The following is a 26,267-nucleotide window of genomic DNA, read 5'->3' on the forward strand; positions in this document are numbered from 1 at the left end:
TTCGATGAGGGTACCAGCGAGGGATCGTTCGGCGTGGTTTTGAGTGCAGCACGAGACGAGCCAAATAGTCACTCCAAGTTGATGAAGTTGAACCCTGGTGAGAGACAGGGGTGGTGGTCGGCCAAGAAATTGGACCGACGGATCAGGATGAGAGCTCTGGTGCAAGGCGCTGTAAACGACCAGCGAACGAGGATCCTCCTCGACACAGGAGCGAACGTTAGTGTGATCACTGACGCCTTTGCCAAGAAGTTGCGGCTCTGAGATGTACCCGATCACGGACGCCGCATTGGCATTTAAGGAATCAACGAAGGCAAGGTGTCTACGACGCGACGAGCGTGCGCCAATGTTACGCTCGGATGGGAGATGGTGTACGAATTCGAGATGTGGGTATTGACGCATGTGCAGGCGTCGACGTGGTACTCGGGACCGATTTTATGATCCCAGCTGGGATCCGGTTGGACTTGTTTCACGGCGCAGCGCAATTACCGAACGAATTTCACATCCCACTGATCAAGACCAAGAACATGATCGGCAGCGAAGAGTACGGCTCCCATGTTAACGCCGGGCCACCTGAGCGTTTGGACATTCAAGCGCACGAGTGGCGAGAATATCGACTAGCGAAGCGTCAAGTCGGGCTGGAGAAACACGTACTGTGAGTTCGTCGAACGAACAAGCTAATCCCGTCGGTGGCGAGGTTTCGCCGTGGCCGGCCTCAGAGCATTCGGTTGACCAATGTGTCTGACTAAACTGTGTACCTACCAGCACACGACTCGATAGAGATGTGGATTCCAGATGGGGATTTGCCGCGAGGTGACGGCTATGTGCGTCTGGATTCTAAGAAGTATCAAGACTAGCAAGTGCTGGCCTACGAAGGTTGCAGAGACCGCGAGTTGTTTCAGCGTGAGTGCGAAATCTACGAGCAATGGTTTGCAACTCATCCTTCGGCAGTCGAGCGACCAGACTATCCAGAACCCAGTGGGGTGTTAGCAAGGCCTCTTGAAGACTCGCTAATGGACTCCAGTGATCGTCTGACATGTGCAGAGCGCTGGGCAATGATCATGGAGGAACGTGAGCGAGTGGCGGCCTGTCTGGCGTCTGGGATGATAGCCGGGGACTCGACCGAGGGTCAGTCTTCCGAAGACACTTTGGACACGTATACGACAGCTCACGGCGAGAACAATATTGCAAACGAAGCCTCGGTAGCGCGTACACACAAGCTAATGAGCTCGTTAAACGCTCTACATATGCCAACGAGTGTTCTATTCAAGTCTGGTGTGACAACGGAAGCGACAAGTAACAGCACTGGATTAGATGGAGTCACCCGTTTTGACGAAGCTGTCCCGGCCTTGTACGCAGCCAAATTTGCGAACGAGTCATCGGTGGTTGGTCCAGAGGATACAGACATCGCGCTGAAGGTGGTGAATACGGCACCGAGTGTTCGTTGCGAGATTGTTGCGAATGCCGAATTGTCAAGACAACGGCCATCCGAGGCGCTGGACAAAAGTCAACAGCCCAATATGTCGGCTGCCGACGCATTCAATATTGCGAACAAAGACTCGGTAGATGGCCCAGAGATGTAAAACCAGGATGGGAAGGAGATGGGCCCAGTACCGAGTGTTCAGCTCAAGGCGGATGTCGATTTTGAGTCAAGAGAAGAGTCCGTAGCGACTTTGGACGAGACGTACATCTCGGTTGCTCGAGTGTGAACAACCGAAGGAAATGAAGCAACAGAGGACGCAAGGAATGAGCTCTGCGAGCATCCAGCTAGCAACATCGGACTGGAAGACTACGCAAAGGAGTTGGCCTTCCTGTCAGACCTGACCGAAGAGATCAACACGACTATAGACTACAATGCGCCCAATGTTGCTGACCCCCAGCTGTCGACCGATCGCAGGGAACGTCTGGTCGCGACGCTGAAGTACCACGAGCACATCCTGATTGTTAGTGGTAACGCACTGCCGCCGCCAGCCTACGGCGCAGTCTGTGATATCGACACGCAGGGGCACGCCCCAATTAAACAGCGTGCCCGATGCGTGCCATTACGATTCCTCGGCAAACTGAACGAGCTGCTGCGCGCTTTATTGCGAACAGGACTGATCGTCTTTTATGACAGCCCATGTGCATCGCCGATCCTGATTGTGATGAAAAAGAACGGACTGGACATCCGGTTCTGCATCGATTACAAGATGGTGAACGCCTTCACCGCAATCATGGAGTATGCAATGCCGCTAGTCGACGATCTGTTGACCGATCTCGAGTGTTACCTATGGTTCTGCTCGCTGGATGCTGCAAGCGGCTTCTGGGCGGTCGTGATGACCTTGCGAGCACGTAAAGCGTCGGCGCTTGTCTGCGCACTCGGATATTTCGAGTGGTTACGCATGCCCTTCGGGTTAAATCGCACCGATGATCTACCAACGTATGATTGACAACGCACTCTGGGGTTCGCTCCACCTAAAGGAGGTTGGTTTGACTACTCGGAGAAGATGCGTTAAGCTGAAGAACAGGCCAAGGAACGTCATGGACCAAGCATTGAGGGTTCGTTTCAAACGAAGTTCGCAGCAGACCGCGAAGCTCCGGTGGAGGCCGATCCTGTACTACAGCTCGTCAACAGCCCCGTCGCTGATATGTTTACGAACGGGAAACCAAACGAATCATCGCTGGTACCTGTGTTTGGTCGACGATCGTTTGTGGATGATATTTGCTTCGGTGGCGAGGATTTCGACAGCTTCCTGGCGACGCTGGACCGACTGCTGGCGAGATTTGCACAGTGTCGGATCAGCATTAGCTTCACCAAGAGCATCTTCTGCCGCCCAAGGTGGACTTTCTGTCGCATAAAATATCACCAGAAGGTATCCGGGCTGATCCAAAGAAGCTTGCGGCCATCACCGAGCTTTTGTTTCCAACGAGTAAGAAGGGCACGCAGTCGTTTCTTAAAGCGGTTAATTACTACAGCCGCTTCATTCAAAACTTCGCGGTCTACGGTGCGGCGCTGTACCAGCTTAAGGAAGAATACTTTGCCGTTGAAGGTGGCCTTTCTATAACACGTCGTTCCTTCGAGAAACTGAAGTCGAGTGCTTCACATTCAGCCATCCTCAGGCACCTTGATTGGTCGAAGGAAGTTCATGCCATGCTCTTTGCGAATGAATGGGGGTTGAGCACTACGCTAATGCAAGAACACGAAGGCAAGTTGCACCCCGTACGATTCCTCGGTCGTGTGCTCAAGGAATCCGAGATGAGCTACCATCCTGCTAGGAAGGAAGCTTTGGTGTGACTTTTGCTGTTGAAGATCTGTTACGTCCAGCTGTCAGGAAAGACGCTACATGTCTATACACGATTCTCGACGTTAGAGTGGGTGCACAAGTCGAAGTCTCTCTTCGGACGCGCGGTTTAGTTCGCTGTGCTGCTTTCGCAGTGGCATTTGAAGGTGCAGCGCGTGAAGGAGAAGGATGTCGCCTTCGCACAGCTACTTCAGTCAAGCGTTACGAGCTTCGTCGACTTGGAATATTCACTCGCGCCGGTGGCACCTTCAAACAAGGTCTCTCCGACTGTTCGAATGGACCCGCGTTGCTGTACGCCAGGCTTCCCCGTAATTACAGTGGATTCGTCATGTCTTTTGACGGATCAGCGAAGACAGAGAAGTACGGTGGTTACGGGACTTGTCCATGGGTGTTGTGGAGCCTTCCTGAGTGGAAGATAGTGATTGCTGCAAACGCTTACCTCTCGGCCACCACGGTGAATGAGGCAGAGTATACAGGTATGATAAATGGTGTCAAGGCTGCTATTGCGCCACGGTGCCGAGGATTTAGTCATCGTTGGGTGACTCAAAGACTCGCGATTCACCAGCCACCTAGGGGTGATCGCATGCAGGAAAGGGAACTTTGGGTAAGCGCTGCTGGAGATACTCGCAAGGAAACTCGCGGCCCAAGCTTCGGATCGGTAAAATATCGTTCCCCGGTTGTACTGAGAATACAAAGCCTTTCCCGGGAATTCTTACGTCGATGAAAGGCTAGGATTCAAAGGGTCGGCCGTGTGACATCCTAGGTGAAACTCGCAAGTCGCGAATTGGCATCGCTGAATCGCATGCAGGAAATGATCTACGAGCCGGATAAAGACTCGGTAGATGTTTCGTCACGTGGGGCAGAGCATCAAGTACATGTACTATCAAGCAGCGAGTCTTCAAAGTGAAAAACTTTCGAAAATTTCGTGGTTGATTACAGCTCACCAGAGTGCGATTATGGTAATATGGCAGTGATGACAAGGCGACAGACGAAAGCCAAGAAACGCGTCAGGTTTGCAGATGAGCACTCGGAGGGGGTCTCAGAAGCTTAAGAACAGCATGAAGAACGGCGAGAGACGTCCAACGAAGATCCAATCGGCGAAGATTTGCCAGACCATCCTCACAAGACTGTACCAGCAGCATTTCCCGATGCGGAAGATGTGGACCCGGTATCAATACAGCGTGAACGACGCAGACGGATAATGGTGGTACAAGACGAAGAGCAGAAGTGGTCTAACATCAAGAAGGTGCTTCAGGGTCAAGCAGAAGAGCTGAGCTACAAAGAAGCTCGAGATACCTGGAAGTATGCTGACCGGTTCGTCGTATCAGAAGGCGGCGTGCTTCACGCAAAAAGGACTGAATCGTCGGTACGACCACGGTTGGCAAGAAGAGACCAAGCTGCGGCTTGTGGTATCGCCAACGATGATTCAAGAGATCTTGCAGAACTGTCACGACTCGCTGGAAGGTGGACATCAAGGTGTGGTGAGAACGTTCGCGTTAAGTCCGTTTATTATTGGATCGGCTTGTACGCTGACGTGGAGAAGCACGTGAAGTCATGTCCAGATTGCAGCTAGAGTAAAAGACGTCCGTAGCTTCGTGGATACTCGCCTGGCAACGTACTAGCCGAACGACCTTTCCAGATCGTCTCGATGGATTTTATGATCACACTACCGAAATCTCGCAGGGGCAACACGGCGTTGCTCCTATTTCAGTGCTCGTTCACAGGATTCGTCATTGCCAAGGCTATGTCGGATACAACAGCACTGAGTGATGCTCAAGTGTTCGAAGAATGTGTGTACCGACGGTTCGGAGCCCCATCATTGATAAGGCACGACCGCGACCCACGCTTCATGAGTGAGGGTTTTCCAAGCGCTCGCAGAGATGATGCATTCAAGATCACGAGCAACTTTAAGCTATCGGCCACAGGCTAATGAACAGCAGGAACGCTCGGTGAAGTCGGTGATGGGTTCCGTACGGGTGTATGCGGAGGACCCTCTACAGCAAGATTGGAACGAAATCGCCGAGAAGCTGGTATTCGCTATTAATACTTCTCAGGACACTACAAGAAAGGAAACACCGTTCTACCTCGCTCATGGTTGGGATGCGCAGTCAACGTTGCGGGCGATGTCGTCATCACTCAAACGAGGATTCGGCAGCAGTCTGACGCACTGGCGTGGCGGCGTGAGATCAATCGACAACATGAGATCGCTCTCACTATGGCCGAAGATTATAAAGCTGTAGAAAAGGAGCGAAGGGCTAAAAAGCATAATGATGCCCTGAGTCGACTGGAAAAGCCGCTGTACCTCAACCAAGTGGAAATGAACACTCGGTGGACCCTTTAGAAGCTTCGGAAGTGACAGATGATCATGCAAGAGCCCCACCGAGATCTCTTTTTGAGATTGGGAGCCGGGCGTGGTTGTACATGGAACGCGTCAAACCGGGCTTGGCGAAGAAATTAGCTCATCGGTGGCATGGACCTATTCGGATCAAGCGCAAAGTGGAAGAGTTTGCGTACGAGCTGGAGCTGCCAGACCGAAGTGGGTATTGCTTCTACCCAGTGGTGCATGTGTCGAGACTCAAGGCTGTCAATGAATTCAGCAGTCGACCGAGCACTCGGTTGGTACTAGACGCGACTAATGAAGCAAGACTCGATTTCGAGCCTGAAGACAGCTGGGAACCAGATCAAGTTGCCGGTGATATGAAGTCGAGGCCATCCTCGACGACAGAACACCACTGTCGACGAGCACGGAGCGTGCTGTACGCGAGTTCAAAGTCAAGTGGCTGGGCTACGAAGACCCAACTTGGGAACAAGCATCCAACTTGTCATGTGGAGGTCTGCTGTACGGCTATTTGCGAGCCAAAAAGAGCGAGAATCGGCTGCAGATGGCGCAAGTGGCGGACGAAGACTAGCGTGACTGGATCACGTTTGAACTGTTCACAGGGCGATGCAGTCTGTGGTAACAGACGAAAAACGTTACTGCAACAACAAATTGTGTATGCATTTGAAGAGCAACATGAACATGATTACGCTGTGGGAGTGGATTAAGAATAAGAAAAAATGAATGCCGACCGGGGAGCGACCACTGAAAACGAAACCTCGCTGGACCCCTCAACAGCTAACTGAGATGTTGGAGAACGTCGTGGAACCTGCAGCTAGGATTCAAAGTGACTCCAATTGCCGGGCAGCAGTGGCCAAGAGTGCCAACGAAGTTGAGTCCTCACTCTTCTTCTCCTCTTCATCGGGAACCTGAACTTCGGCAGCTGGAGCCGCAGCCGGACCCTGCGAATCCTCGGCACCAGCCTCAACAGGAGCAGCAGCCAGAGCGGGACGTGGAGTAACCGGTGGCGAGTCAAACAACGAACGCCAGGTCGGAATAAGTTCGGTTGAATCGAGAGACGGGTCAACGATCACGCCTCGGTACACATCCACGAAACGCGTACCACGAGGATTGAAGAGCTCCGGATTACGCTGGCACGGGAAGTACGTGGTGTTGTACGGGTGATGATGCGGCGCGTTCATCCATCCAGTACGCCAGGGCTGACGAGCATTGAGAGCCGGAGCTTCGGAAAGCTAGTCAGATGTCCGAGGTGCGAACGGGAGGTTCTCGATCGGGTACCATGGCTTCGACGGCTCCAAAAGCAGCTCATGACGAATGAACGGCGTGTCGGAGGTACCGGAGGAAACCGAGTCGCTACTCCACGCCATGTACTGTTCTCGGTACTTGATACGGAGACGATCGGCACGACGGTCGCGCTCGCTGAAGAGCTTCTTCAACGGAGCTCTCAGTTCCTTCAAAAGCTTCTTGTCGTGACCGACCTTCTTGGCTTCTTCAACAAGACCTCGCTTAATGCCAGCCAGCGGAAGCGAGTGGAGACGCTCCCATAACGCGAACCTGAGGTCACCCTGCTTGCCGCCGTCACCCCGAAGGTTCGCTTAGATCATCTTAAGACGAGTCTCAATCGGAGCACGCTTGTAGATGGGGACGCTTGGATCAAAGTCGACGATGTCGAAGAGAAACGCCTGAAGAGGATAGAGCTGCCGAAGCTGCTGGTACGGGTGATCAGGATGCGAGTAGTCGAAGTACGCTTGGAGACCCTCCCAACGTTGTACGGACGGTTACCTCACCAGCTGGTTCGGGAAGGGTCATGCTCAAGAGTCGTTCGAAACACTTCTTGGCACCTGCGTCGGCAAACTCCATGTCCAAGTACGGAAGAACCCACGGTGGCAAGGTGGACGAAGTCGGCACCGTAGGGTGAGCACCAGGCAATAAACGGGGAGGCAACGGCTCAACCGACGGTGCACCACCACGACGCGGCACCGAAGTGTAGGTGGCCGTGATCTTGCGCCCAGCCAGCATCGAGAGTCCGAGAGAACGGGCGAGGAGACACCGGAACAGGAGGCGAAGATGGTGGTGCTTGGTGGCTTGCCGATGACGGAGGCGGACCGCCGACTATGATTGGTGAAGTGACCATCGGCGAAGGATTCGGCTGAGGAGGAGTCGGAGGCCGAGCAGGGCCAAGACCGCTCCAGTTGCCGTCGGAATCTTCGACATCTTCGTCATCGACTGTGCTTGAACGCTCGGTAGGTGGCGGAACATCACCGCCACCACTTGGACCATCAGGAGAATCATCCACCGAAAGTTCATCGTCATCCACGTTATCTTCACGATCGTCATCAACATCTCCATCGTCATCAATCTCCATCGAAAGGTCGGGCGAAGAAACGCTTGACACGGCAGCTGTTGGAGCCGACTTTGGAGACACGGAGGCTTGTGGAGCGGCTTCAACAGGGGTAGGCCTTGCTGTAGAAACTACTCCTGAGACTTCAACTGTCTTGGACGTCGCAGCAGACGACGAAGCAGCCTTGCCTTGTGGGACAATGCTGTCCCATTCTTCATCTTCATCACTTAAGCCAAACATCAGTCGAAATTGCTCGGCCTCACGCAAGGCCTCTTCAGCGGCACGTATGTCTGCTGATGAAGGGGAGATCGTCGAAGCTGGCGGCTTGACCACATCGAGAGGGCCCTGAGGCAGGGGCGAAGGCGCGTCAGGAAGACCAGGAACATCGTCGTGATCCTCAGAGTCCACGTCTTTACCCGAAGACTCGGTAGCAGTTTCTTGAACCGATGGGACATCACTTGGACCAACATCCACCATGGCCACGTCACTCTGGTCGCCGCTGAGGTCGACCACGACGGGAGTTGAGGAAGACGCTGGTGTAGGAGGTGGCGACCATGAGCTAGGAGAAGATGGCACAGACTTGGACCGAGTCTTCACATGACGTCGGGGCGACTTGGCGGGAGAGTGAGGACGAGTCTTCTGGCGCTTCTTCTGGGCCGCTTGCTTTCATGCCTTCGGACCGAATAGCGACCTACGAGCCGACTTAGGAGTTGAAGTGTCGGCAGGTGGCGCATCACCGAGACCAGCAGCTGCCATCGAAGTACTGGCCTTGTCCGTCGGGATGGGAGCTTTGTCTTCGTCAGAGTCGTCCAGCTCGTCGTCTGACTCCTTGCCACCTGGTCGAAGGCGCTTGTGGGACTTCCCATGGGCCACTTGGTGAGCAGCGTTTGGCAAAGCTGCAGGGAGAGCTTGTGGATCGTCCAAAGACGCGGCAGCAGACTGTATGCGCTGCAAAGCGACCAACGTCTCTTGATCCAAGTCCAGGGCGTCCAGGTCCAGCTCACCCGCAGTCAGACCTATCGCGAAGGATTGGGAACGGACGTTAGTTGCTGAACACACGGTGGAAAGAGCAACATCAGGAACGTACCATCAACAGCCAGACGCAGTACCTCGGGATCCATCCCGGCCAGACTCACGTGTGCACGGAGGGTGCGATTCACTTGGAGGAGGCAAGTGTTACGGTCTTGCTGGTTCTCGAGGACCTTGAGCGTGTCGTTGTCAACATACTTGCCCTGGGCAAGCTTGACTAGAAGGAGATGAAGCTTCCGAGTCTGCTCGGTATTCGCTCCAATTGAAGACTTGTACACCTCGCGATCACGAGCCAGCTTCTTGTTCAACGTAGCGACGAAAACGTCCCGAGCTTGGACCTCGCAGTGCAGGCGATTCAAGTCTTCTGAATGTCGCTCCATGGTGGCTTGAACACTGGCGAGCATGGCGTCGTTCTTGGCATTCGACTCGCGGAGAATCTTGACGTTCTTGTGAAGGGCATCGATCGCAGCGTTAGCAGCCTTGAGGAGCGCCTCCGCGTTCTCACGAGCCATGATTTCGGGTGCCACCGAACGTACGGTGGCAGCAGCCTCGGACTGAGCAAACTGCAGCTAACGATCCAAGCTGGCAACCCGTTCGGGTAATGCCGACAGCGCGTCAGGAAGAGGTTGTACAGCAGTGAGGACATCATCGAAACCAACAGCAGTCTCGAGGCGACGTTGAGCGTGGACATCGCCGTGGAGAGGAGGCGCAACGCTGAGCTGCACTTGGTGACGAGCCATGGCAGTCAAGTACGGAATTATCGAGGTCATCATGTGATCGACCGATGCCGTCCGTACTTTCAGCCAGCATGGCGCGCAGCGAACCCTCCGCGAGTGGTGGAGTACCACCAACAGGCACAGGAGGACCAGCAGGAGCCATCCCCGTAGATTCAGCGACGACAGGAAGTGCCCCAGGAGCTGCCGCAAGGGGTGAAGAGTCCGGGGCAGGAAGTGCCGGAGGTCCGGCTGATGACGCCGCTGTCGGAGGAAGTGTAGCAGGCTGAGGGGCGCTCGAAACCTCGGTGTTGCCCTCCTGAGAAACAAGACGAGTAATGCATGGTGATGAGCAAGGCGCCGATGATTCAAGAGGAAGCTGAGCTGACGTACCTCCAGCGTGTTCACGTTCACGACGTCGGCGAGGATTGAGACGCTGAAGCGCGTTGTTCACGGCTCGATTCAAACGCTTGGACATGCAGTGACTGGATGGTGAATTGGAGAATGAAGAAATGTCACAACGGGCACCAGTACCGTGGATTACATTGCGACAGGGGCAGTTGTGGTGTAGTGATTTCTCCATAGTTGCGGATAATCGCCCGTCGACAAAGACGTGACACCGCCCAAAGATGTTCAAGCGACGAACCCTCGGTCATGTGATGTACAGTGACTCCAAGGTGCAAGGGACCCGACGGCGTCAGTACCGAACTCTCAACGGGTTTTGGATACGGTCCATATGTCACTAAAACCAGGCTGTCTTTAATATTAATAATGGACTGGATTCAGCGGCCAAGAACTGACCATCTATGGTACGAACCCTCGGTGGCGGTTGGGATGAGTTCACGGAAGACTCAGCGACCCTTGGAAGACACGTTCACCGTCTTGGACAGGGCGCGGGCCGTTAAAGAAGCTCATGCGACGGTGCAGACGACGCTTGGCGTGCAAGAAGATCCATAACGGATCATTGTTCGCTTGATATTTGTATATTTAATTAGGAGTTCTTATTAGGAATAGACCCGAAAGGGTAAGCATAAATACAGAACAGAATTTCCACTCAAGCACACAGAGCGACGTCCGGCTTCAAGGTAAGCGTCTGGCCAAGCTTGTTTGAGTGTGTTATGCCTGTCGGTGAACTCGAAGCTCTGTAGCGAGGGTTCATCCGGCAAGGCCAAGAGACTGTGTATTTTGGCCGATTACTATCGGGAGGTTTTACGTGACGGCTTATTGTTGCCTATTTGCACGACTGGGGTTGCTTGTATTGCATCCCTTTTATTCTTCTAACCGAGTGTCGAACACTCGGTGCCCTCGTAAAAGGCTTTCCCGTGCCTGGTACCCTTCCGCTGTTGGGACCACTAGGATTTATCACGCCTACTAGCTTTGCTCGTGCTAACGGATTTTCCCGAATACAAGTCCTGTAGGAAATACAAGTCCGCTCACAAATGACAGAATCTGTTTAATAATAGAAGTCCTGTATCAAATAGAAGTCCGTAGTATAGCGAGCATTTCTATTTTAAATGTTCATTTTTTTTAGCGTTCACTGCCGTTGCTCGCTCATCCCCGTCCTCGGATCTTGTTCTGCTCGAGAGAGAGCTTACACGTTGAAAGTTAGTTCATTCTCAAATCAGGGCAATGACATCGAGGCGCAACTCCATCAGCATCTGGAAGAAGAATGAGGTTATCGACTGGATCAATACAACAGGCGAAGGTGTTCCATCGCGTGCAGCGGCTCATTTTCGTTCACTTGGGTGGAACTTCGACCCCGCGACAGCTCGCCGCTGGTGGCGCCAGCGTGACGAAATTTGGGCAGCCAAGCCGACACAAATGCGAGTCGCTGGAGGAGGACGCAAGCGAGCCCTAGGCGCTCTTGAAGACTTACTACTTGAGATGATTGTTCTGCGCCGTCTAAAGAAGGAGAAGGTTACCAGAGAGTGGATTGCAGCACAAGCTTTACAGCTGTACAGTGAAGTTTCCGACGACCAAGTCCGGTTGTTCGAAGCCTCACCGCACTGGGTTAGCGAGTTCATGAAGCGCAATGACTTATCGCTTCGTCGCCGCACCAACTTGACGACACTTACAGATGAACAGCTTATCGGTCGTGCGGTGTCATACATGCGCTATCTTAGCGAAAACAAGAGCACCTTTAATTTCCATCACACAATTCTAATGGATGAGACGGCAGTGTACTTTGAGGACGCACGCGAACAAACCGTAGAGGTCCGGGGTGCACGACATGTGGTCGTTAAGTCGACTGGATTCTCATCGATGCGAGTGACGGCGGTACTGGCGGTTACGGCCACAGGGGTCAAGCTGTCCCCTCTCGTAATTTGGAAGCACAAGAAAGGATCTCGAACCATTCAGAAGGTTGGTGGAGTGCATGTAGCCTACCAGCCAAAGGCATGGGTTGACTCCGAACTACTATGCAATTGGATCGATATGGTCTTTCCTAAGGTGTTGCAGGCGGAAGGAAAGACCATTGTCTGGGACTCAATGCGCGCGCACATATCACGCGCTGTAAAGGCCAAATGCAAAGACCGTAATATTGCTATGTGTGTTATTCCAGGTGGGCTGACGGCATACCTCCAAGCTGGTGATATTGGCATCTACAAGCAGTTTAAGGACATTCTGTATAACAATATCGACGAGTGGAAGAACTCTGACGCTGTAGAATACACTCGCGCCGGAAACCCGAAGCCACCGAGCGCTGAAGTCGCGTGCCAGTGGGTGCGAAAGGCCTGGAAGGACACTGATCAAGAAACTATTGACAACTCTGTAGCTGCGGCCGGATTTTCTCCGATTGAATCGGAATGGTTTATTTGGCGTCACGATGTCTACGGAAGAGGATTTCAGCGCGAATGGGAGAATGAAGAAGAGAAGAAAGAGGAGAACACGGATTCAGATGTGGATGATGAGCTGGCTAACGCATTGGATGACGTCGAGCTGGTTGACGAGTAATGCGTAGTTAGGAGACGCTTAGATATCGTTTTAGTACTGAACAACCATTGATGAAAAAATTTCTTTCATTAAATACAAGCCCTTGCCCGTTTACAAATCCCCTCGTCAAAATTGATTGATTTTGAGGGGCTTATAGGGATTACAAGACCGGCTTCTATTCGGGAAAATCCGTTAGTAGCGTGTTCTTATTTTTACGGGTTGGCCTATATAAGTAGTTTACAAGGTCCACTTTGTCCCGGTGCAAGGGCAGAAGTGGGGTCTTCAGGTCCGCCCAAACGATCGTTTACTATCCTAGTAGACGTATTGTTGTGGGAACGTCCTAACTACATTTGTAGCTAGAGCTCACGTGGGAATTCCAACACCACACGTTTTGCCATAACGCTGAGCACGTCCAGAGTCTAGTTAATGTAAACGACAGCACGAGGTCTGGAAATGCCCAGCGCTGTGGCCGACTGATTCATAGTGCCACCCTTGGCCAGGTACAAGATCGTCAACGCCAAGCGCTTGATAGCCGGGGCCTTGGCGTTGGGGTCAGCAGACTGCAATACCAGCGCGTAGATGCGTAGGAAATATTTCTTATCACATCAAAGTTTGTCATGAAACCAACCTGTACCAGGTGCTCGTAGGCTCTTTCGAATACACGTATTTTAAACGCCTTGGTGGATGTAGGAGGACGCCGGGGGTCTCGTTTGTCTGCTGCAGCGACGACGGCACATACGCTGGCAGAAAAATTGCATCTAATATTGCAGCCGTGACGCTGTCCATAGCACAATTATGCTGTGACTGGAACACTTGGTTACCGTGTTCCCAGAACTAGTGGTTCAGAGCGGCAACTTTCCAAAATGGTACAGTGTGCCGCTATTATTTTTAGCCAAATAAATTATAAGGAATGTCTCGCTTCAGAACGAGTTTAATGGAATAATGGAATTTTTGAGTAGAAAAATGAAGAATAAATCTGGGCTGGAGGAGTGATGACTATTCTTGAGCAATAACGGAATAAAATCATTTAAAATTCGACCTTAATTATCGCGACATTGCAAAAATTCACAAACTATGATTGGGCATCCACCAAAAAGTTGTGTTTACAATCGTCAGATGATTGGAAGCAGACGTTTGCAGCTTTTATCGACTCAAGTGGCATTCGAGATTTTCACTTGCACGCTTCTCGGCCGCCCCTCTTCGCCACATTCGGTACTTAGCAATTCATCTCTCTTCTGCGTATCCCTGCACTCCGTCGTCTTCATGTGAAGTTGTATGCACTGACTTCCAATCAGCGAGGGGTGCCGATTGCCAGTCATGGACCAGTTCCATGCGTTGGTCGGCTGAGATGAGACCCTTAGAACCTGATCCGGTTCATACCGGCGGAGGGACTGCTGCTGTTCTTGTTGTTGACCATGCATGTGTCTTCGTATCTGCTATTCGCTGCCCCAGCTGCCACTAGATATCGCCAGGTAAAAGCCACAATTATCCGCCTTGGGAGTTAACCGAGTGTATTTAACCCTTTCCATCTCATCCACAGACCTGCCAAGATGCTTGCAAGTGGAGTAACCTACGGCGTCATGGCCACAACTCTCATCGCCGTCGCTGCCTACGCTATCATCGTGAGTCGACGCTTGGAAATCAACTCGGTCAAGAATTTTGTCAGGTGCGTCACATTTTCATGCATCTTTCCAGAATTTCCACTTATTTAACCTATCAAACTCCAAACTTCAGTGCTAAAAACTCGACCACGACACTACGTCTGGCCTGGTGTTTCTTCTCGGCGGGTATCGGCGCTGGAACGCTCTTTTCGTATCCTCAGATTGGAGTGGATGCTGGGTCGTGGGGAGTTATCGGCTACGCGTTGTCTGGAGTCATCGGAATGATTGTATTGGCCCAAGTGGGTCCGTACACACGCTCTGCACTGGGTGAGAACGTCACAATGACCGACGTGGTCTCGAACCGGTTTGGCTACGTTATGCAGGTCTACGTGGGCTTCATCTCGATGTTCTACCAGTTCATCTGCTTGGCCTCCGAGTACACGTCCATCGCCCAATTGACCACGATGATGTCGCCCAACGCACACCCGATCGTCACGATCTTGATTGTGGCCTTCCTCACGAACCTCTACCTCGTTATCGGCGGTCTCCGTGCCAGTCTAGCCACTGATGTGTGGCAGGGCATTGGAGTCGTCGCTCTGGTCGCTGTCGTGTGCGTCGCCATGTTTGTCCACGTCTCAATCCCCAGCGGTGCGTGGTCGAGTACGAACGTTGCGGCCTTCACAAGTGCCGGCTTCGAGACGCTTGTGACGCTTGTCATCGCTGTGACGGCGTCCAACCTCTTCTTCACGGGCTTCTGGCAACGTGTGTACGCTGCTTATGACGACAACACGCTTCGCAAGGCTGCGTACATCGCCAGTATCATCATTGCGTTGTTCACGGTGGCACTCGCCATGGCTGGCATGGTCTCGTACCTCGCTTACCCGGACGGCCCTCTGTTCTTTGCGGTGCTTATCGACATGGGCCGAGGCTGGCAAGTTCTCATCGTTGTGGTCATTGCCATGCTGTCCAGTGGAGTGTCCGACTCGATTCAAATGGGGCTGGCTGCGGAGCTCACGACGTGCTTCCCCAAGCTCTCGTTGCTGCACGCACGTGTCATCTGCGGTGAGTATGGTGCTTTTGATTTAGTACTGATTTAACGCTAACTGTTTTTTTTTCAGTGCTGCTTAACGCGCCGGCTATCGCCATCGGATACCAGCAGTACGACATCTTGACGCTCTACTTGATCGCCGACTTACTGTGTACGGCTGCTGTGGGCCCCATGCTGCTCGGCACGTGGAAGCGCGCGACTCGCACCGGCGCTCTGGCTGGCAGTGCTGCTGGGTTGGTCACAATTTTCATCTGTGGCGTGGTTGCAGAGGGAAAGTTTGTGGGCGGCTTCAACTGGTTTATCTTGCCCGAAGGTCTCTACTCGCAGAACAGCATGATCACCTTCATCGTGACACTTATCATTCCGCCGGTTGTGACTGTGGCCGTGTCCTTGATGACCGAACTGACGGCGAATGGGGAAGCCAAGGACGACAGCTACCTGCTCGAACACTCCCCCGTTCAGGAGGCCTCCAAACACTAAGCTGGACTTAACCTTTCTTTTCTTCAAAAAATATATTTGAAGTAAATGATAAATCGCAACACTTAAAAGTTTGTTGCATTCAAATTTGTACAAGCGAACCTTGTTCGATGGTGTCTTGCTTAGTTGCCGTTCTCTAGAGAGCTAAAAAGTAGAAACAAGAAAATGGGAAGAGTAGATATCAGAAAACCCGTTTGACGAGGATGAGCTTTAACATTGTCATTTTTCCCAACGATGGAGCTATCGAGGGTTTTGTGCGATTCTTTTCCAGACCCAAGCTCTACGGCGTCGCCATCGTCGCTCGTGCACGGACAGGAACCCAGTTTACCCGAGAGCAAACCCAAGATAGCGTTACCGACATTCTCGGTACTACCGGACAGGGAGCGCAAACGGCTGCATCGATTGAGTGAAGCGCAAAAGCGACAGCACCAACACGCGGAGCCCTACGAATCTCGCGTGCGCAATCTCACATTTGACATCAACAACCTTCGCCAACAGATTCAGCAACTTGTGCAGTTGCGAACCGCTCTCGTCACCCGTTTACTGGTTAATGGTCAGCGTTTTGAAGGCGATATGCTTCAGCTGACTTGGACTCTCCTTGACGGACTGCGTGATGGAACCTTTGGACTGTCTGCGAGTGCTCGTAGTGTCTTCCCTTCGCGCACTCACATCAGCCAGCACGACCCCGGAGCAAGTGATGGGGTCCATCAGTTCATAATGCAGCGAGGTCGCCCCACATTCAAAAGACCAGCGTTCTCCGTCATATCAATTCGCAAAAGTGGATTGCGACACGGCAGGTGAACAAGCGAACGAGATCAGGAAAGTTTGTGGCCGTGCTGGCGGCGGTGTGGTTGAGGTTCTGGCAAGCCTCACGGGAGAGATCGCTCGAGAAACGATAGTTGCCTTGTTCCCGCTTGTTTTACGCGATGAAGCTCTAGCTGCACGGATCATCGGACAACGCATCACGTTCTCGTCACGGCTGCTGCTTTTCTTTAATACGCAACGGAGACTTATGCAGCAAGTGGCTCAGGCTGATCTCATGACCGCACTGAAGGTTCTCCATTTCGACCATTCGTGTGAGACTTCTACGACATCGACAGCAAATAATGAAAGCTAAGAAACCAGTTGCCGGCGCCTAATTATTTTGACAAGATGAGCTGTATCCTCAAGCCTCTACTTTAGCGTACGGTAACTTGTGAATCAAGTGGAGACTTTGCTGGGATGGTGACGTCCATCGTTGCGACCAGAGAGATCTTTGCCAATGTCAACAGTTGACAAGTTGACTCAACTTGCCTCCTCCAAATTGATACGGCAACTGATGGATGACAATGCAACTCACAAATTAAAGTAAAAAAAAATGCAGCACGATTGCTATTATTTTACACGTAAAAGCCAAAATGGAACTTGCTACGATAACGTTGACGTCGTGGATCTACAGGTTGGGGGGCTAGTTACAGAAGTGCTGGCAGTTGGGCAAGTCGGTGACACGCGAGAACAGCAGTCAATCGCCAAACATTCCACGCAGGAGACTTAATACACGCTTGAACACGGCGTCACCAACGTCCTGGCCAACTCGCGTCTAATCGAAGGTCACGAGGTGCGAGTCCATGCTGCTCAGAGCAATGGCGAAGGCCTGCACCGGGGTGAACGGGTGCGCGTAGTCCATCGAGTACACTTGACGGTCTTGTGTGCGTCCAAAGAGCATCAGCGTCTTGTCCATGTCGTCCGGGTGTGACAAGAGGAAGTTCTTTACCGACGCAGCGGCAACTCGACCACCGAAATCCAGGCAATAAGCCTCAAGAGACTCGATCCAGACCGGAGGCTTGTTGATCAGGTGCAACGCACGTGCAGTGTCCGGGTTCTCTACTTGTGATAAGATGGTATCCTCCTTGGACTCGGGTCTCCAGGGTTGCACGGCCCAAGACGGAGCACCGTCCACCGCACTGTCAGCACTCTGCACAGGTGCCACAAGTGGCAATGCAACTCGCATCTGACGAGGAGATTTGCCGAAAGTGGCGGCGTACTGCACAGCTCCCAGCTCGACGGACACTTCGCCAGTTGTGTCGTACATTGTGTACTGAGATCCCATGTAGTTCTTGTCCAGACGTGCAACCGGCACAGGCGCATTCATCGGGTACGCGCCATCCTCGTTTGTCTGGTTCGATGTGGTGTCCAGGTTGGTGGCGAGCGAGATGATGAAGCTCACCGACATGTCGTACTGGCGACGACGCACCGCTGTGCACAGAAGGGTGTCAGTGTCTTGTGTGTACAGCTCGTAGTTGCCGCCTCCGCGTGTGCGAATGTAACATTGCATCATGAGCGCCTGCGGGGGTGATGGGCTCACGAGGAACCGTGCCAAAAAGGAACTATTAAGTCTGGCAGTCCGAATCAGCAGTTGCCGCAAGGCAACATCAGCTGGGGGAGGGGGTTCCACTGGCGCTTGATCACATGCACTCACGTGGTCTGCCAAACTTGCCTTCTTCATTGCTTCCGAGCAGTAGGGGCAACTGACATTCATCTCGTTTGCCATTCGCTGAGCGAGACGCGAACGCGCCAAAAGTGAAGAGCCAATGGCCTCACGGCACATGGGACATGAGCCCCGTTCACTTACCCACCGCTCGATGCAATCTTTGCAAAAGATCTGGCCACAACATGTTGCCTCCGTAGCGTTGGTAAAAACCTCCTGGCAAATGGCACACTCGAGCATCTTGCGCGTGTTCTCGAGCGCCTCGAGCTGTTCGTCTCTCGGAATGGGCTCGGGGTTCGGATAGGCCAAAGTGCTGACCAAGTTGCTGGCTGCGAGCGCCGAGGCCGCAGTTCTCTGCCCCAAGTGTCGACTCTTGAGCGCCGAGTGGATCTCGAAGAGCATGTCCACAACTTCTCCAACACTGTGCTGGGTCTCCTCTGAGGGCTCGGCTTCGGGCTCGGGCTGTCCTTCATCCACATCCATCTCTTCGTGCTGTTGATTATCTGGTTCGTTGCTAGTGGGGAAGAATCTGTTCCTTGAAGCGACAGGAGCTGCCGTCTCCTCGTCAATAGTCGAATGGCGTTCGCTCAGTCTCCGCAAGTTTCTGCTGCTGCCCATGAGATCCACGAGACCCTCGCCCTCAGCGAAGAAACTCGAAACTTCGATGTCCATGTCGAAGCGCTTGTGGCGAGGCGTAATGCGCGGACTGCTGCGTGGTGACAGAAGGATCAGCTCGCTCAGTGTGCGCGTGCGGTGCATCTTGTTGCTGTGCTTGGGCTCCGTCACGACACGAAGTCGACGCTGTGCAAATCGCGAGGCCGTGATGGGTGCGGCGCGCGCCTCCCCGCCGCCGGTGCTGCTACTGGGACTCGGCTCGCCAGCTGAGAGGGTGGGTGTCGGAACGAACGTGGCTGCCATTGTCTCTAAGGTGCAGAGTGTTGGTGAAAGCTCGATCGATACTTCCTCCGCTGGATGGAGGAAGTGTGGATATGAACAGTGGAGCTCCTGCCTCGGAGTGAAGGTAACTAACTGGCTGGCTCGAGCGAAATCCGCGAATGACTCGGCACAAAAGTGTCTTGGGCTTTGCTTTTCGGCGTGTGGTGTTGTATGGAGTGAGCCGAAGACTGTTCTTCTATCGCGCGGCCTTAGTGAAAGCAAGTGAACTGTGCCCTTCCCCTCCAGTTCCGTCCTCAAGTGTCGTAACACCGTCTCTTCCACATCCAAGGCACTGAACAGAGCGCGGGGATTTGTATGAGAAAATGTATGCAGAGGTACGGAGGGCTCGCGGCGACATGTTGAAAAGTGGCACAATTTTTTTGTTTGGCAATTTTGATCTCGAGTCCTATTGGAGCTGCTGCTTGCGGGCAGTCTGACCAAGTTGCGGGGCACGCGGCTGGGGCATTGGATCGCCCAGATGGCAGAGTCTCTGCTGTCTCTGCTGCTCTACGCGCTACGCTATCCAGCAGCAAGACGCAGTGTGTGCTGCACGTTGAATTATTGCGCTCGCAATGTAGGCAACGGAGGTACTCGACGGTTTCAGCATGCTGGGCTGATGGGTGACAATTGAGGCCCTGGCCAGTGGCCATTGTCGGCTCCGTAAATGCAAGCGAACGTGAAAACACATTCGGTTCTCGAAGCCATTCCGCGTATTGAAACGCTCGCGATGGCGATCTGTAGTTTGTTGTTGTCGCCGCATTATTGCCAGACACATCATGTGGAGCTTCGCTGCAATGGCTCAGCACCAGTAACTGTGGTGTCCACACGAAATGGTAGAGGGGCGCAATAATCTTCGAAAAGGAACAAGAGTTCGGCAAATCAGGCGGTGCCGGATAAATGCTTACAAATTCCAATACAGCCGCTGAATCCCTGCCGGTTAATGCTCCGGACAAGCGAGAAGCTCATCGCTCCTCGTCAGCCTTACGTCAAATGAGCTGATCTCCTCTCGCGTCTTGCTTGGCCCAAGACACTTGGGATCCCTTGACCAAATACCAGTAGGCAGCAGCGTGAGAGCATTGCGCATTCTCTCAGCGCAAAATGCAAAGAAATGCAGCACTTCAACCAGGATGTGCCTTTTCGAGTACAGTACTTCGAAGTATTCAATGAATACTTTTCATGTTGCGATTAATGAGAGTACAGAACATGCATCAGTGAGGCCTTCTCGCTAATGGTACTTCTAGAAGTATGGTAAGATTGAGCAACGGCTACCTGCCCATGAGCACTTGCTCATTCAGCTGGTGCTTACAGGATTGCACAACGCACTCGTGATGGTGGTAAGCCCACCAGTTGCTATGCCGGCTGACTCTGGCCACGCCGGCTATTACCATGGATACTCGCTTTCTTCTGCCGCACATTGATTGGGGTTTGCTCACTTTACACCGACAGCGAGGATCGTACAGTTATGACCGTTTGGCGGCACTGGATTGACACAGAACGTGTGTGCATCATCCACTCAGCTGCATTCCGCCGTTTTACAAGCGGTTTCCAAACCTTCATTTCAAAGCTTGTTTTGGAACTTCCAGCATAATGAATCTTGCAATAGGAAGAATGCGATTTATTCTACAAAATCTAGTTCTTGCCACTAAGCCGTGCTCCAGCGAACTTTATCATCTCGAACAATCAGCGCTGTCCAAATTGTGTTCGCGTACGTGTTGCCAAAGCTCAAGTTTTCCCCACCGCAAAGTATTAATGTACTTGGAAGAAAGATGTGCTGCTACTGGAACATGTTATGACGACAATGTGTTTCATCGGTAACTGGTACTTATGCATTTCCAGCGAGCTCATCTGGAGCTTCCACTCGCTCCTTCACTGCTTGGTGCATTTCTTTCGCCGTGAGGCCCATGCGACCGCGCCACAGCTCAAATATCCTCAACGGATCTTGGTCGTTCACCGCCTCAAGCATTCCCTTGGCTTTGTTTTCCTCGTTTAGAAGGCCAAACCAGTCGCCGCTAGGATACACAATACAAGCTGCGGCATAGCGGTGGCCCCCGTAATGACTTGAAGTCCACAGATTCAACGGCTTGTTCGCGTCAGGTGCCGAGTTTTTCAGCCACTCCAGCAGTTCCGGCCCCTTGCAACCACAGCGCTCGTCTCTGAAAAGTCGAGAAACAAGTTCGATATTAGACAAACACTCAAGACGCAAATCAGCGTTTGCCAGCGTACCTGGCAGCATGGCCGCACACCATCATGTGGTAGGCATTCTCCACTCGCGTGTACTGCAGATTCCTGTTGTTCAAAGTGAGTTTTGCAGCAGAAATTAGCCTACAAGATTGGTGTGTTCATCATACATTCGCAAGGTCACTCACTCTTGTTCCAGCACGGCAGGCAGATCAAGGTCCTTCTCCAGCGACTTGCTCACCAGCGTTGAGACTGCACCGCCAAGCACAATATCAGACCATAGCAACAGCACAAGAACATCCAGCCACGCTCACTTACTCTGTGATGGCACAACGTTGTGAGCACGCACGAAATCGGGGAATACCAGGATGTCGTGGGCGCCTTCCTCCAGACTCTCTGTCGGGTTGACATTGTCGTCGCGCAGTCCACCGCTGCACATTCCTGTATAAGGGATTGCAGCCGTCACAAGCAGCGGGCTCTTCTTCACCTTCGTGACGTCACCACCATAAATCTCCACCAACGCAGCCATGTAGGAGCTCAGAATGTGTTCAGGTGTCCGCTCTAACTTGGCTGGCCAAGCATTCGGGTCCGTGTTCTCGCGCTCTACGATCACGTAGTGGCGGTGATACGGTCGCACCGAGCCTTCGATAAATATGGCTTCACTCTTTTCTTCGGAATCACCGCTAGCTTCTCGTCGTTCCGCTCGTTTGGCGCGGCGCTCGACAATTTCCTCGGGTGTTAGACGCTTACCCATCTGCGGGGCATCCGTGCTAAATAACACCACGAAGCGGCCAGCGGATTTCGGGTGTAGAAGGCGACGCGAAGCCGCAACACTGCGTGCATGGGTAGTGAAGGACTTGGCGACGCGGTGCATGGCTCAGGCCGATCAGGAAGTGACAGTGTTTTGCTACATGTACCGTACTTGCTGGTGGCGCGATTGTGCAGCATGTGCTGTAGTGAGCATAATCGGCGCGATATTTGCTGTGGCGATAGCCAGGAATGATGGTAGATATGAGAGGGTGTTTGTTCCGTAGTACATGTACATGTACACTACGTAGTACCCGTAGTCGTCAGAAAATGCGGTTTTCTGATTTTACTATTTAAATAGATCTACTTTAAATAAAAGTAGCACTTCTACTACAGCTTTACATTACCCCTAATAGGGGTTATCGGGTGGACGAATGGCTACCACATAAAACTGCGATTTTAACATGATTTTAACCAGTCACCACAGATTTAGTGCGTGATTGTGACCAATGAAAGAGAGAAACGCTCCAAACCAGTGATTTGTTGTGTCTGGGACTGGGCATATCGCAATAACGGCGTTTTGTACATTCCAGTCCAAACTGGAACACCCGTCAGACTCTGACTCAGAGCTGACTGCGCACGGCTATGACTATTGATTTAGTTTTGAGTAGTTGAAGTTATGTATTAGATTGGGTCCTTCCGGACCAAATGAAATATGTTCCAGGGCAAGTGGAACAGTACTCGAAAGCTGTATCATATTAGTGCGTTAATGACAACAATCACAAGCTCTGATCTTTCACTAAGTATCGTAATGCATTTCCTCGAGACTCAGTGCATTGGCAACAGCCCGCTAGCAATGTAAGCCATCGCCACGACAAGATGGCGGGGGATACAGTGGATAAATGCTTCTGCAGTGTCCTCCAGCAGCGTGGCCCTCGACGCCGTGAGCGTGTCGTGTTCGCCTCGATTAAATATACGTAATTATAACATCCATAAATAAATGCTACTTTTTTATTAAAATATAATTGTAGTTGCGACCGCCAAAATTGTACCTTTAATTGGGTTCAGCATTGGGGAGGAGGGCCCCAACCTTAGCAAGACAAAGTCGCCGTTTCCTCCTCCAGCCGACTCTCGGTTTGATTTTGGGCGGGGGCATTGTCGAACACAATGACGATCTTCCACCCCCCGAAATACTACTGGAAACCCTCCAAACCTTTGGCGGTGGTGTAAATGCGCTTGGAAAAACTCCGCATTCTCTTTCATGCGGGTGCTTTCCCATCGAAGCTGGTGCAGCTCGAGGCCGTCTTCAGTTGATACTGCGCACTGAACTTGCAATTTATTGCCCTGCGAGGGGGGGGGGCATGACGACAGCATGCTTTCTTTCACAGCGCGTCCTTGCGAGCTCATACAAACACTTTGTAGCTCGTTTCGTCGTAGCTCATACAAACACTTTGTAGCTCGTTTCGTCATAGTACACAATGCGTGCAGTCTTCTTCCAGGGATGACCCCATCGCAGTGACCATTTGATCTGTGCACTTCGTTGAGGCATCGCGCGCACCGCCGCGCGAAGGTGGAGTAGGATCGACAGACTTGCAGATACGATAGGCTGCAGAGCGCGTCATTCCGTTGTGCATAGCGACTGTAAGCTAGACTTCCCGAGCTACGTAAGCGCTCAGAACGCGCCGCTCCGTGGCAGTACGCTGCGACTTTGGCGAGAGCAGCGACGACGCAGCGATAGAGCGACGTGGGACTTGAGGTATGTGCTGTGCAAGGGCTTCTTTGGAAGGGAGATTTTTCAAAATGAACGTGTGGCCTCGTTTGCCCTGGAAGCAATTTTGTTTGCTCTATAGCAAGTTCAGTAAAAATGTTTTAGGTAATATATGCCCCGATTCTCGTGCGTCCCGATTAGCTCTGGCGGGTGTCACAGTTTGGACTGGAAATGGTGTAGAAGGTTAGACCACCGACCCACATTAAAACGGGTTTCCGACTACAACTCTTGATCTGCCCGGCATGCCCTTCAGCATCGACTTGAAAAAGGGCAAGTCTGTTTAGCCAACAGGTCATACGCTTAGAGCAGGCCTGTTGCTAATGATTACATTCAGCTATATGGGGGCCTGCATTCAGATAGAATGGTCGGTCTAGTAGGTACCCTTTCCATACTCGCATATAGCATCAAGCGATGTCATTAATACCCATTCGCGAGCTGGGTAGACTGGATCTGGGCTTTAAAGCTTGCGTCTTCCGCGCGCGATCAGTCCATCGCCTCGAAGCTGATACAGGAATCCACCTATAGCGAAATCAGAGGCGTCGACATTTACGTGGAGCGGCTTGGTGAAGTCAGGGTGGATCAGAACGGACGGCAAAGTGAGCGTTGCTTTCAGGGCTTAAAATTAGTGCTTTTATGGAGACGTCAGCGTAACGCTGTCTTGAGGACGCTTGTCACGCATTGTTCCCATCGGTATCGCTACATCCTCAACAAAACTAGCATTAAACCGCATGAAGTACAAGCAAGTCCCAAGGTACGCTTACATGTCATGCTTGGTCTTAGAGATGGGCCAGCTGCGAGCGCTTTAAGGAACCTAACTCACTTCCTGAACACGCATCATCAGCGGCTTTTGCAGCGTCAAAGTGATATCAATGATCGGTCGCACGTCTTGTCCGGACTCTCCGGTTAGCGTAAACTGACTTAGCATTGTAGCAATCGCCTTTTGCAACCCCACCATCGCTAAATTCCGTCAAATGCACACGCGGGGACCACTACACAAGCAGCTAGCGTAGCTCACGACATCACATGCCCTTTTCGGTGGCGTCTAAATCCAGGCCACCCTATAAGACTTAGCACTACTCCAGCGCTCTTATCCCCTGGGGTCGAAGATCTATGTTGCGCTGTTCTTAGTATTTAAGTCGTCCACAGGAGCGCTCAAACATGCACCACTTGCAGTTGCTCTATGCACCAATATATCCTTTGCTCCATCATCACTAAACCGTTTTTTTTCATCGTGCACTGAAAAGGTCTCGTGCGAGACAGCCAAACGGAATTTAAAACTACATATATGCGATCTATGATCGAACTAGGCAATCGAGCGCGCGCTAACAGTGCGTGACAGCACCGATGAAGTGTTTTGTGTAACTTTGTCAGCTTTTGGTTGTTTTTAGTTCAAATTTCAGGCTGGGTTAATTCTTGTATGTTAGAAACGGCTGAAAAAAAGTACGAAAATCGCACCAGCGTATTACGTTTGTAGCTTGCCTCAAAGACTATCTGAATTCCTACCAATCAAATTAATTAATTTGACCAATACACCATTTACGCTAATTAGTCATCCCCTGACTAATTGTGGTGTACTGATCGAAGCCCTACAATGCATCAGAGCAGAGTGCTTCTGATCAACGTGATGTGTCAACCAATGAGTATTTTGGTATCGATAGCAATGTCGAACCCATGCTCGAAGACATGCACGAAGCTGAAAGCGATAATGGTGACGGTGAAGAAGGTGGTCGTCGGTCAGGTGGGGCCAAAAGTTGTGGTGAAGTTGAGTGTATTGATCCCCACGGTTAGCTTTGTGTGTGTGTGGTGTATGACAGTTAGTGTGAGAAAGGGACTAAGAAGAACTAAGAGCTCAGCTCACTCTTAGAAATACAAGCTAACAAGCAGGCAATTGCTGCTGCTGACTGACAGAGTCTAGCTTATCTCTGCGTACCTCCACAAGTGGTTATGAGCCCAAGTGGCGCGTGTGTAAGCTATTGACTCGTTAGCAAGCATGACTGAAGAAAATAAGAAGAAGACTATCCCACCGTTTGACGGTAAGGATTATGAAGTGTGGCATGAACGTGTTAAGCTGAAGATGCAGAGAAAGAAGTTGTGGAAGTACTGCGAGATGGAGGTGGAGGAACCAGAGGAGACTAAGCAGGCGGAACATGATACGTGGGTGAGCGAGACTTCTCGAGCGAAGGAGATAATTTACGACGCCATGACGAACAATATGATGAAGACTGTTTAGTATGAGCACACCCCGTTTCGTGTGATGGAGAGACTGAAGAAGAGATTCATGGGGAAGACTTACCTGAAGTATGCGGAGGAAAGAGCTAAGTTGAGTCGACTCCGTTTGAATCCGAATGCAGTAGCGTTTAACGTAATTTGGATAGTCGGACATTTTCAAGACCGATCGATCATGAATCTCGTTGG

At 51.9% G+C, this 26,267-nt stretch overlaps 4 protein-coding genes across 4 annotated transcripts; 1 reads left to right on the forward strand and 3 right to left on the reverse strand.

The window, feature by feature from the left end:
* Window positions 1–14,180: 14,180 nt before the first annotated feature.
* PITG_15194 (Solute:Sodium Symporter (SSS) Family) lies at window positions 14,181–15,403 on the forward strand (the record flags this gene model as incomplete). Its single annotated transcript, XM_002898614.1, has 3 exons — window positions 14,181–14,296; window positions 14,365–15,297; window positions 15,391–15,403. The coding sequence occupies 3 exons, from the start codon at window positions 14,181–14,183 to the stop codon at window positions 15,401–15,403; spliced, it is 1,062 nt and encodes a 353-aa protein (XP_002898660.1).
* A 1,695-nt stretch (window positions 15,404–17,098) lies between these two features.
* Window positions 17,099–19,337, reverse strand: PITG_15195 (uncharacterized protein; the record flags this gene model as incomplete). Its single annotated transcript, XM_002898615.1, has 1 exon — window positions 17,099–19,337. One exon carries the CDS (start codon window positions 19,139–19,141, stop codon window positions 17,336–17,338), a length of 1,806 nt encoding a protein of 601 aa, XP_002898661.1.
* Window positions 19,338–20,755: 1,418 nt separating this feature from the next.
* PITG_15196 (uncharacterized protein) lies at window positions 20,756–22,248 on the reverse strand (the record flags this gene model as incomplete). Its single annotated transcript, XM_002898616.1, has 4 exons — window positions 20,756–21,312; window positions 21,383–21,445; window positions 21,526–21,589; window positions 21,656–22,248. The coding sequence occupies 4 exons, from the start codon at window positions 22,209–22,211 to the stop codon at window positions 20,982–20,984; spliced, it is 1,014 nt and encodes a 337-aa protein (XP_002898662.1).
* Window positions 22,249–23,330: 1,082 nt separating this feature from the next.
* Window positions 23,331–24,807, reverse strand: PITG_15197 (uncharacterized protein; the record flags this gene model as incomplete). Its single annotated transcript, XM_002898617.1, has 3 exons — window positions 23,331–23,907; window positions 24,403–24,467; window positions 24,669–24,807. The coding sequence occupies 3 exons, from the start codon at window positions 24,805–24,807 to the stop codon at window positions 23,731–23,733; spliced, it is 381 nt and encodes a 126-aa protein (XP_002898663.1).
* Window positions 24,808–26,267: the final 1,460 nt, after the last annotated feature.

The sequence above is a fragment of the Phytophthora infestans genome, genomic scaffold (genome assembly GCF_000142945.1).
Source record: "Phytophthora infestans T30-4 supercont1.35 genomic scaffold, whole genome shotgun sequence".
Taxonomy (NCBI): domain Eukaryota; phylum Oomycota; class Peronosporomycetes; order Peronosporales; family Peronosporaceae; genus Phytophthora; species Phytophthora infestans.